Source organism: Fringilla coelebs (assembly GCF_963513975.1).
Source record: "Fringilla coelebs genome assembly, chromosome: 13".
Taxonomy (NCBI): domain Eukaryota; kingdom Metazoa; phylum Chordata; class Aves; order Passeriformes; family Fringillidae; genus Fringilla; species Fringilla coelebs.
This window is the reverse complement of record NC_140039.1, coordinates 11,223,000-11,235,273: the sequence shown is the minus strand read 5'-3', so window position 1 is coordinate 11,235,273 and position 12,274 is coordinate 11,223,000. Positions and strand designations below refer to the sequence as shown.

The window sequence follows — 12,274 nt, the reverse complement described above, 5'->3', positions numbered from 1 at the left end:
ATTATTTTATTTTTACATTTCAAATTCCATTTTCTGCTTCCTTTTGCTGCCTGTGAACAAGAGTTGTACTGTTTGTGCAAAGTCAGCTAAAAAGATTACCACAAACAGGACAGGACACAGTGGCTTAAAGAAGGCACCACTCAGAATCTGTGCCTATGTTCCATGTGTGACATGCAAAACGTCCCCTTTGTTCACACAGGGACCTGATCCCCTCTTCTTCCCTCCACTCGCCAGGTTTTACCTTTTGAAGCCAAGTCAGCTTTATATTGAAGTATTATTGGGGGTATAATGCAGTACTTTAGTGATGCTTGCCCAAATAATACAGCTTAAAATGCTCTCATATTCTTGATCTGCATTTGGTAAAGACAAACCAAGTGAGATTCTGCTTATTTATTGAAAATGCCTTTTGAGTAAGCTTTTCAGCAAGGAATTGGTAGCTAATTTAGTGCTTGGAGGTTGTAACTGGAGGGTTCTGAAGGGGGGCTCAGTGCATGTATAATAAAATAGTAATACATTTTTGGAACTGATAAATTAATATATGAGGCTGAAGTGTTTCTTTGTTTGCCTTCCTAGATGTAATAATGTCATTTTTTTCTAAATTAGTGTTAATATTATGTTTTGCTGTAGGGATGCTGCTCAGTCTGGGAGTTTGAGTATAAAATTTACAAGCATGCAGGCTGCACAAATGGAAGGTGTTTTGAATTCATGCACATGCAGAACTGCAACAGCCTCTGTGGTTGAGGTTGAAGGAGGTTTATTATTTAATATGGAATGTTCTGTTCCAGAATAAAACATGGCAATTACAGTGCTTTACTGTTTTTGAAAATGCATCTGATATCTTAGCTACTCCCATGGTGTTTCCCTGTGAACACTGATATAAGAGCTGGATTTTACTAATTGCGTGTGACACTAAACACATTCATGAGGAGTGAATTTGATGGAGGGAATGAAGGTCTGCAGCCTTGTTGCCTGGAACTCTGGGCAGGCTTTGTTTCCTATTTCAGCAATGGTTTGAAAATACATTAAACTAGATAATTCAAATATAGAGAATGCAGTGAATTTTCTCCAAAAGACTAAAAGTCGATCAATACATACTTTTAAAATGCATACTCTTCTTTTGCAGTGTACTCAGGCAGCAGCTGGTGAGTTCTTTCAGGATCCAAGAGTGAGAGCTAGCTAGGAATGGTGTTGCAAGTGCACTTTAGGGAAGCTTGAGTTGCTTCCTTCTGCGCTTTGGAAACGTGTCATAATCTTTGACATCTGTGATTCAACTAATCTCCTGAGTAAAGAGTAATAAATTACTTCCTTGATGACTTTATATAATCAGATACTCTTCAAAATTCAGGAGCTAGCATGGGTTGTGTGTTCAAAGCAGTAGCTGGACCTTTTCTTTATCTTGTCTGTAAAGGTATTTTTCTTATTTTCTGAGTTTTGTGTTCCCTGACACTTTTGTGATACAAATGAGTGCTGCTGCCTCCAGGTTTAGCTGGCACTTGCAGTCTTTGTGATGCTGTGCTGCTGGTCTTGTGTTTTTCCTGTATCTGGCTGTCATCCAGAATCTCTCAGTTCATGTTTTATCTTTCTTGTTTGTTTTTCTTCACTCAGACTATCTACTTTATTTTTGCTGTGGTTTAGCTGCTTATCTTTGAAGTATAATGCCCATCTTTCTCCACCCCCTTGTGTTTTCTGATGACAACTTGTTTTTTTCGTTTGCTTTTTGTAGGGCTTCATCTGAGCTGTGTGTCATCACACAAAGGGTACTCCAATAATTGATCTTTCATTTTCAAGCAAAGTGAGAAATCACATGTCAGGATTTATCTCTTCAATGTTCTTGAACATGTCTTTCATAGATGAAGTGGTAAATAAAAGGTTACACCCCTGTTTTCTCTGTAGAAGAAATAATTTGAGTATCTTAGTTTAACTTTTTCATTGATTCTATGTGACCTGCTTCAGTGCAGATAAAATGTTTTTGATTGCTGCGCTTCCCTGTACGCAGACCTGTCCTCTTCGTGTGTCTCTGCTTTGTTCAAAGTAATTTCAAGCCATTTTCTTGTTCTGAAGGTTTGAGGAATATTCATATAGTACATAATCTCTTCCCTATTACTATTTTTAACTCTGTAGGCCCATATTCTGTCTCCTTTGAGGAGTTTTGAGGAATGCTTTTTTTTTGTCCTATGACTTCTTTCAGTTCTTCTGTTCCATTTTGCACAAGACCCCATGGCTGACATTTTGTTATCAGATAGTGCAGGTGTGAGTAATATTTTCACCTTCTTTAACTCTTGTTACTGTTTTTGAGTCTCCACATAGTATATCTGCAAAACCTTTCCAAGTGAGGTTGTATTCATGAGAGTACTGATGTAGTCCATCCTTGCTTCACTGTTCCTTGTTAAATCTTACTCTGCTGCAGAAAATTATTCAGAAATATTGTTCCTTTTGTTGACTGAACTCTGATATGATAGTAAGCTGATTCTTTAACAGAGGTTATTGAAGTAGTAAATTTGAAGTTAAACATATTCTAAGTCTTCTATTACCATTTAATGTATTGAATTGAGAAAATGTATTGAATGAGGTGTTCCGTGGTAGGTGGGAGAGGGTTACAGTTTTGTCATCTTGCCAACTTTCCTGATTTGAAATGTGATATTGGTGAATCCTAGTACACTTCTCTAGATGATTTTGTTTTAGTATTTAATGAACTTAATGTGTGGCTGATGGGCAATGAAAGAAATGGGTTCTAGGATAAATCAAAATGTAAGACTATGTAGGAAAAGATGGGGGATTGAGAAGAAGGTGAATTGTCAAAGATGGTTTATAAAACAGCTCAGAAAGGAAAGTTGAGGGACCAAGTTTTAGCATTTTTTTTTTCACCTTGTAAATCAAGGGTCCTGTAAACCTGAGCACTCCTGCCTTGATATGCATGAGTAGACACATACAAAACATTACAAAACATCCTCATGCCCCGGTGAGAAGGCATTTCAGGTGCTTCTGTCAGTGCTGTCATGCTCTTTGCCTTGGCTCCAAGATCCTGTGCAGGGCAGCACTTCCCACCCTGCCCATGTGCCAGCTCTGCCTGCTGTGCCTTCTGTCCCATCTCGTGCCATCTCTCAGGAGCTGTGGCCAGTCAGTACACTGGGGCTGTGGAGGAGGCACAATAGTTGTGCTGACAGTGTTTGTGAACTTGTGTGTGCTGCTGCTTTCCTTGATTTGAAGTATTTTTTGTCTGGAGTGTTGTGGTACATCTTCTGGCGTTTTTGGAGTTTTTCTGTGGAAGGTACCGTTATTTCTCTTTGTGTATCCTCATAGAATATGAAGCAATGCCCCAAGGCTGACATTCTCAACCTTCTAGCAACTGGGTTGGTGATTTTTATGGCTCTTTTAAAGTGTTGCTAATAGATTCATAAATACAGCAATTGCAAGCATTTGCTGTAGAGCAAATGAATTTGAAGCAGTTGATTTTGAGTTTCAAGGTAAAGTGACCCCTTTTACTGAAATTCCATATTACAGTTCAGTGCACATTTTATGTTCTTTTGGAGGGAAAGATATCACACTGTACCTAATGCATCTTATCAGCTGCCTTTTTCAAGGCCAGGTTTGGATCTGGTGGCTTTGGCTTAGTTCTGGAGCATGAGGATCACTGTGGTTTAGTAGTCACAGTAATGTTTGGTAAGGCTCAAGCTGCAGCATTGTTGTGTTACCAGAATGTCCTTTTTATAGTATTAGTAAAGAACTGGACTTGATGGTTTGCTTTCCATTATTTATTCCCACTCCTTTTGAGGATGTCAGCTGTGGAGAACAGTGTAATACAAAATATGTGTATTAGGTTTAAAACAGCCCTGCTGTATGCATTCACAAAAATGGGTCCATTCTGATTAAGTGCTTTGTCCCACTCAAACTATTTTCATGCCATTTGTTTCCCTTGGTTTCTGACCTTTAAATCTGCACTTGAGTGATGTATAAAGTCTGACCCTTCTGTACAATCTTGATGATGTTTATGTTGAAATTTAAGCAAGCTCTAAATACAATTCCCAAAACAATAAAAATGCAATCTACTTTTGAAAATATAAAGCCCATCTTTGGTTTGTCAGGGAGAGATATTTGAATTGATTGGTGAAAATTCTGCAGGAGCACTGGAAATACCATAATTATACAACTAGTGCTTGGAAGAGCTTAACATTCATTATTACAAGATGAAAGGTCTGGTAGGTTGAAATAGTCATTTGTAACCATAATTTTTTTTCTTGTAGTTCCCACCCACTCATTCACCCATGCACTTCAACCTCGGAATGATTTCCTATCCTGAGTTCATGGGAACTGGGAACAAGGGGAGCTGTTGTCATAGCCATTGTAAAAGCCTTAAAAGCAAAAAAAGGCAAGGGAAAGGCTTGAGGAGGAACAAGGAAAGCGTGGAGGAACAAGGAACAGTTGTATTGATTTCTTGTTCTTTGGATCTTAAGGCCAATATTAAAAGTACTTAAGTTAGAGAACTGGAATTTTACATGATTTCTAGCTTTTATCGTCTTTCAAAATGTACTTTTTTTGGCATATGACTTTCTGGTACTTCAACTTTTTTTTTTTTAACTTTTTTATGTTTAAACTTTCTCAACACTTGAGTCTGTTGTACTTTTCTGTTTTAGTATTCAGAACATTTCAGTTACCTCAAATGAAGCAAGAAAATTCTGAATTAATTAGTGGAAGGCCCAATGTTCATCAAAAGCTTCCTTGAAAACTAATTTAAATCCATGAAATTCAGGCTGCTTCAATCAAAAGATTAAGGGTTCATGACAACAGTACTTGGAAAAATAAAAATAATTCATAAGCATGATAGGTAATGTCATCCTAAAATTTAGGATCCTTTCCACAAAGACATCTAGGAATCAGGTAGTTCAGTTCCTGTGTTGGAAATTACTTGTTCCAGTTATGTGGATCTAATTGGGAGTGAATGGCAATACACTGCAGGTTTTAAATTGCCTCTTCCTAACACTGAGGGATTCAAGAATTTCTTTAGACTTGGGATAAACCTGTCTCTGGTGGTGATCACGGTTTTCACTTTTATGAAATTTTGGGCTTGGAAAGAAAAATGGTGGGAAGCAGGAAGGGACTGAGGCTTGTGGATGTTTTTATGGGGTACCTGGTTGGCTCTTGTTGGGGTTGCTCTGAGTGTGCAGCTCCCTGCAGTGTTGCTGTGTGTTTCTTTGGTTGTATTAGATTCTTGCTTGGCTGCTTAGATAATAATTTTTAATTGAGGCAAATGCCATCCCTGTGTTGCTACAAGCTTAATTTTCTTAGTATTTTTTTTTTAATGCAGTGATAACAGCCTTAGATTTGAACTATCACATTCTTCCTTGGTTCTTATGACTCAATGATAGCCTATAATAGCTTAAATTCCCAAGGTCTTAATTTCAAAAGAGCTGTGGAATTCAGTCCTTACTTTGACTTCTGTTTTGTTTGTCTTTCTGGGCATTTATACATATGTTGACAATTTTAAATGGAAACAATTTGAGAAAATGATCCTTAATCTTTTTATGCTGTGGCAATACTGACTGTGAGTTCTCCTCCAGGTGCCCAGATTATCGATTTAATGATGCTTGTGATAGATGTGACAAAGGGGATGCAGACACAGTCAGCAGAGTGCTTGGTAATTGGGCAAATTGCCTGCCAGAAGATGGTGGTAGTCCTGAACAAAATAGATCTCCTTCCAGAGGGGAAGAGACAGAGTGCCATTGAGAAGATGACTAAGAAAATGCAGAAGACCTTGGAAAATACCAAGTAAGTGAACAGTAATACTAACAGATAACTTGTCACAAAATTTGTTTTGGCAAAAATACCAACATTTCTCTTCCAACGTGCTTCTAAACATGCTGGTGCATCTAGAAAAATGATGAGAAGAGAGTGAAAAGATTTAGAGAAACTCAGATGCAATTCCAAATTCACCTCTGCAAGTATCATGTGTAGATAAATGTTTTCCTGTAATTTTAGATTTAAAGAGCTGCTTGGAGTTTGGATAGGATAATACAAGGCAGAATATCCAGGAGAAGAACTGTTGGATGTGGTTACAGCACATCTTTGCTTTGCTCAGGGATATAAGGGGACATAACTATTGGGTCACATTTTGAGTTGAAGAATGTAAGGAATAGGATTCAGAGCACAGAGGAGAGAGAACCAAATTTCAGTTTGGCATGTGCAGTCTGTATATGCTGATACCATTTGACAATTGCCTCTAATGGCAATTGTGTTTTTTGGTTTTGTTTTTCTTTCAAATAGTTTACTTGTTGAAATACTTTCACTACACACATAAGTGTGTTTGTGGATGCCATAGCAGTAAGCAAAGCTGAAGGCTGTTGCAGTTGTAGAGTAGATATTGCCACCAATGCTGGGGAAATTATTGTAGTGTTGTCAGGAAATTGTATGGAAGGCAAAAAAAAGGCAGAGAAAGGTAACTGTTGTATATTTGCATAGTTTGATACTTGTGAATTTACCTAATCAAAACTCCGTTTTCTGTGAATTGGTACCAAAACTAAAAGCAAACTGTCTCTCTGAATGGAATTTCGATTTTTTAAAAGTTTTTTTGCACATCAGCATCTCCCTTTGTCCAGCAGGATCTAAATTCTGCAGAGAGAAGTTTAGTTTGATGGAGTAAGAGTTTCAGTAGGGCTGGATCATGTTTAGAAGTGCCTCCAAATGCACTGTACAATTATTCCACTTTGTTCTGGTGTATGGGAAGAGGAGTAAAGCCTTTGGTTACATGTAAATTTCTGTTTACTGCAATACAGTGCTTTGAAATACTTGTATGAAAATAAATTTCCAAAAGTTTTATGGTTAATCACAGGAATTTTCAGTGCATGTTTTTATTACCCTTTGTCCTTAGATGCCTCAGGCTTATGGCGTGTAAACAAAGAAAATACCTCGTGTGCCTGATTACAGCTGGGGCACTGAGTGAGCTCCCTTTCTAGAACTTAACATTTCTTTAGCAAAGCACCATCTCTTCCCTCCAGTTTGCTCCCTTTTGTGAGAAAATCAGTGGTGGGTGGGTGTCAAGAGGATGGCCAAATAATTAATTTTGATCTGAATCTGTTGCATAAGAATTAAGTACCTAAGAGAGCCAGTCACTTTTTGGTGTAATTACTGATTATTATTCCATTACTTTAATATATATTTTATGTGGTTAATTCTGATTTCTGAAACCATGCAATAAAAAGCACTAGGTTGTATTTTAAGGAGCAAAGTTAAGTCTGCTGACTGAATTTGTAAAAAAAAAAAAAAAAAAAGAAAATCTGCTGTAAGTTAAGGACTTGAAGAGTAAAACTGATTGTAGGATAAAAGGTAAACTGAGGTCAGCTGGCTGTACTGCTCCTCTCTGGACCTTTGTGTGTTTGAGATTTGTGAGTTTTGCAGACTTTGATTTTAGTAGATTTAGATCTTTCTGTTTTCTGCAGATCTTGCAGACTCAGGTAGGCATTATGAGGCATCTTGCATTTGGCTCTTGTTTTGAAGGTTATGACTTTAGAATTTTAATTGTTTAATGAAAATTTAAAGAATGCTAGTTTCCAGTTCAAGTGACTTTGGATGCAAAGCACTGCATTAAGACTGGGTAACAGCAGCTCTTTGCTTCTGAAATAAACTGAATCTTGCATTTGACTGTCACAGCATTGAATCAGTAGCTAATGTGCAACAGGACTGAAACTTTCATAGTGAAGCCCACCAGTGCTGATCTGCTGGTAATTCAGGAAGAAATTGTCAGTCACAGTGAGAGAAGAGCAGGTGAATTGGAATTTCAGGGAGTTTCCTAGCCTTCAGATGAGCCTGGAAGTTCTTTATATTGACATGTGTAGGAGATCTGTGGTCTAATAGTGAAAGTCTTTCTCTCTTTCAGATTCTCAGGGTGTCCTATTGTTGCTGTTGCAGCAAAGCCTGGTGGACCAGAAGCCCCAGAGTCTGAGAATCCACAGGGTATTTCTGAATTAATTGAGGTACTTGCTGAAGAACATAACATGAAAGCATCCATTTGAACATCCATTCTCAGATGTCCAAAACCCTTGGTTACATGGCATGATGTTTACATTGTGAAGGACAGGACACCTAAAATAACTGAGAGCAGTCTGTAGCTTGCAATAGACTTGTCACCCTTTCTGTCATTAGCTTAGGGAGAGGAACAGCTCTGCCCTGGAGGGATGCCACTGTTTCTTAAGATAATAGAAAAAAGTCTCAAAACAAAGGCATCATTCTTTGAAGACACTTGTCAAATTCTGATTTGGATGCTGCCAGGTTTAAAGTACTTCTAAATTGCTGAAGTTAAGGTGCAGCATCAGTCATCAAAAATCTAGGGATGCCTGGCCCTGGGGAGCCAGGCTTGGATGAAGGCAGGATATTCCACAAAGCTGCTGAGCACTGGATGCTGCATCACCTGCCAGGCTGTGTGAGTCAGGATGGCCACGGGGATGGGATGTAGTCCTTAGACCTGACTTAGCCAGGACCAATCTGCCCCCAGCAGATTCTAGAGATGAGGAGATATGCAAGTGCTTACTTCTGCCTTTATCTGGCTCCTGTTAGATTTACTGGGATCTTCTCCAGGGTTAAAACCTTTGAAGGAAACTCTCATTGGAGCTGTTTCATCAACTGAAACCTAATATTAGATGAGTTGGCAAATGCTGTGTGAGCCCTGCCATTGAATTTGGAGCTATTATCCCTTCTGTACTTCCTAAGAGATTCTCCATTGTTCTGCCATTACAACCTGGGCTTGGACTGTAGTTTTTGACCTTAAAAACAGATGTTAAAGGCAATACCAATTGTATATGCAGGTGATATAACAGAGAGAGATATCAAAAGTGATTTGAGACAGGAGTGAACCAGTTCCCCTGAAGCATTGTTGAGTACATGACTTCCTTTCTATAATTAAAATCTTTTGTCTGGTGATATATTTTAAGTAACGTTGTATTTGTCAACAAAAGAAAAATGCTAAACTCAGAGAATTTCTCTAGAAAATGGTACTTTGGTAGTTTTTCTTAATGGATTGGTCCTTCAAGAAGCACTAAAAAAATCTGAAGGGGAAGTTGAATTTGAAAACTTAACCCAGTATTAGAGTTTTTCTGGGAGGGAGACAGAGATGGGCTTTATGGGGCATTAATATCTGCACGTAAGTTCGTTTTCACAAAATCCAAAAAAGCTGAAGTAGCAAAACGCTCTGTAAAATTGCCCTTTTGAGAGAGGGAGGAAAAAGGGGGAGATGACACATGTACAGTTTTTTTTCCTCTTTGCTTTGCTGCAGTGTTTATATTGAGTTTGGCAGCAACTTTATCGCCAGTGAGGTTTTGCTAGCCAAGCTAAATGTGCAGCACCAAATCTTTCTAAGGCAGAAAATCGAACTGTTCCTGCTGCTAAGTGTGCACCTCCCCTGTGGCACACACAGTTAATTTGACATTGGTGAGTTCTAAGCTCATTGGGAGAGGCCTGAAATCAGTAAAATTGCAAGCTTGATCAATCAATCATCCGCTTGCCTGCCTTCTGCTGTGTTGCTGTCATGACTTTTCACCCAGGCATGGTGCTGCTTTTATCTTTTTTTTCAGGTCTTGAAGTCTCAGGCTTACCTGCCATCAAGAGACCCCTCAGGACACTTCCTTATGGCAGTCGACCACTGTTTCTCTATCAAGGGTCAAGGCACAGTGATGACAGGGACTATTCTTTCTGGCTCTGTTAGCCTTGGTGACAGTGTGGAGATTCCTGCCCTGAAGGTGAGTCTCTCATTTTCATTCCCCCTGGTTTTCCTGATAGAAAGAAACACTCAACAAAGAAGAGAGTGTTCTCATCCAATCTGAAATTACTGAATTATTTTCAGTTTTTATTTTTGTACTCTATTATAACCCAGCTTACAACAGTAAGAGGCACAGTGATTTTTATATAAGGCAGTCAGTAAAGTTACCTGCTCAATAATTTAGGTGGATGAAGAGAAGACTGATCTAGATAAGCATGTTAGGCTTTCAAATTCAGAGAAGCAAAATGGGCGTGTTTCCAAGCTGGGATGCACCCAAGGACTGAACAAGGTTTGAGGGAGGTTACTCTCCTTTGAGATATGCTGCAGTGAGGAGGTTTGCAAAAGAATCCGTGTAGGTAGGCTTCCAAAAATGTCTCAAAGCAAAGGAAATGACAAGAGGGCATTGAAATGCTTGATGCACATTCTCTTTGTTTGCTGAGGCTTTAATTTGTGTCAGCATGTTCTAAGAGAACTGCTGGGATGCAGGAGGTGGCTTGCTGCTATTGGGCTCTTCAGAGAGCCTGTAGAAAGTCAAAGAGACCTTCCAATGGCCTTTGAACTGCTCAACTGTTGTTACTATTTAATTTCCTTAAAATATATTCATCCTTTAAAAGAAAAAAAAGTGACTTTATGCTTGGAACAAGTGAAATCTATTTCACAGGTGCTGATTATCACTGATTTGATTTTTCCCTTAGTATTAATTGCCAAAAATGAATTAAGACTTGAGGAGCATTTTACAGCTGCCACTTAAAAGTGGACTGATCTGATTACATTCTGTGGGCAGGCAAGTTCTGGCCTGACAGAACTTCTGTTCTGGATGGGACTCTTTTGGTGCTGTCACTATTATCTTCAAGTCATTTTACTGTAAGGACCTTACTATTTCATTGAGTGAACATGCTGTTTTCTCATTTTTCACTGTACTGTTTGGACAAGTGAAGGGCTACAGGGGGCATCCTGATTTCACCTGAGGTATTTGGCTGATTGTGGACAATTCATTTCTGGCCAGCCTCTTCAGTGATACCTGTGGCCATCTAGTTTATATCCTGTTGTCCTTTGCATAGAAGTGATTTGTACCATATGTACTCTGACATTTCTGCTTCCCCAGTCGAGTTCCTCACTGCCCACATTCTTATTTACAGCATGCAGCCTATTTTGGGAGCCATGCTTTCAATTCCTGCACAGAATATGATTGCTGGGATTGTAGCTCTAGCTTCAACCTCTCCTGGTTTCCACTTGGCAGTGTTCTTTCCTTTGCTGTTGTGTCCTGTTCTCAGTCCTGGGCCTGCCTGTGCTTGGGGTCCAAGGAGGGACAAGTAGTCAGGAGTGCAAGGAGTGGGAGATGGCTCCTGCCCAAACAGGGCCTTGCATAGCGAGTTCACTGCTTTCTTTTTGGCATAGCATTTGCCAAACTTCCTGTCATTTTGTGCTCCAGGAGATGGGGGAGACAGGGCAGAGTAATTATTTCTTGCAAAGAAAGAATGCATCACTAGATTATATCTGGAAATGACTATTCTGCTTTTCATCTGTAGTCCAAGAATGTTTTGAAGAAATGTGTTTAGGACTAAATCTGTTTTGAGAATCCATATGAAGGAAGAAATGACAAAAATATAGTAAATAACTTGTGAATTGATGTTTAAAAGTGGAAATAGACTTTGTGTGTTCTCCAACAGTGGAAAACACCTTTGTGACTTTTTTTAGTGGGCTTTCTTCCCAGGTGACTGGGAGAGTAGTCACTGAAGTGACAGACAACTTAGCAGATGAACAGGTCATTTGCCAGACAAGCCAGATCACTTAGCTCTTATGGCATTAACTACTTCCCTCAAAGTTTTAGTTGTTTTTCCAGTTGCTGTTAATGAATTAAACCTTCCACTGCTGTGTGTGAAACAGAAGGTGTGTCCATGCCTCGGGATGATAACTGGGGGCAGAGTTTTGTATTTTGGCACTAGCAAGTTGTCGGCATTCACCTTCATGTTGCACAGGTATGGAAACCAGGGCACAGTAAAAGGAAGCAATGTTTGTAAGTTTGAGCTGTGTGTTGTACTTACCCCTGCCAGCATCATGCAGAGCTGGGTTAGGATACCTATGAAAGGTCAAACCTTTCTCAGGCGTACGAGGTAACGGAGGAAGCACATTTCACAACACATTGTGGTTTATGACTCTCTCTGACCTTTTTTTGCCCTGACCCAATGGTAACTGAGATTGACAGCTGGTACATTTAGGGACGTTACAAACTAGCTGCTTTTTTTAAATTTGAAGAACCCTCTCACCAAATGAAGTGGCATCACCTTCCAGTTCTGCTAATGGACTTCGACATCTTTGACCGCTTGAACCTGCACAAAGGAGGGACACAGCAATTAAAAATAAACAGTGACATTCTCAAATGCCCATGCTGGCTCTGATTGAGGCTGAGAGCACCAGCAGAGCATGGATTCCTTTATGCTTTGCCTATGTAAATTGCCATCTGGGGTTGATTATCCATATAGCAAAAAGAAAAATTATATATATATATATGTTTGGCAAAAAGCTTTGACA

At 39.2% G+C, this 12,274-nt stretch overlaps 1 protein-coding gene across 1 annotated transcript in view; it reads left to right on the top strand.

The window, feature by feature from the left end:
• The window catches only part of EEFSEC (eukaryotic elongation factor, selenocysteine-tRNA specific), a 150,421-nt gene that overhangs the window by 27,311 nt on the left and 110,836 nt on the right, over positions 1-12,274 (top strand). Inside the window, exons 2-4 of the mRNA XM_084214205.1 lie at positions 5,556-5,763; positions 7,868-7,964; positions 9,558-9,722. Of these exons, the coding sequence (XP_084070331.1) occupies positions 5,556-5,763; positions 7,868-7,964; positions 9,558-9,722 (470 nt within the window). The remainder of the gene's footprint in view (positions 1-5,555; positions 5,764-7,867; positions 7,965-9,557; positions 9,723-12,274) is intronic.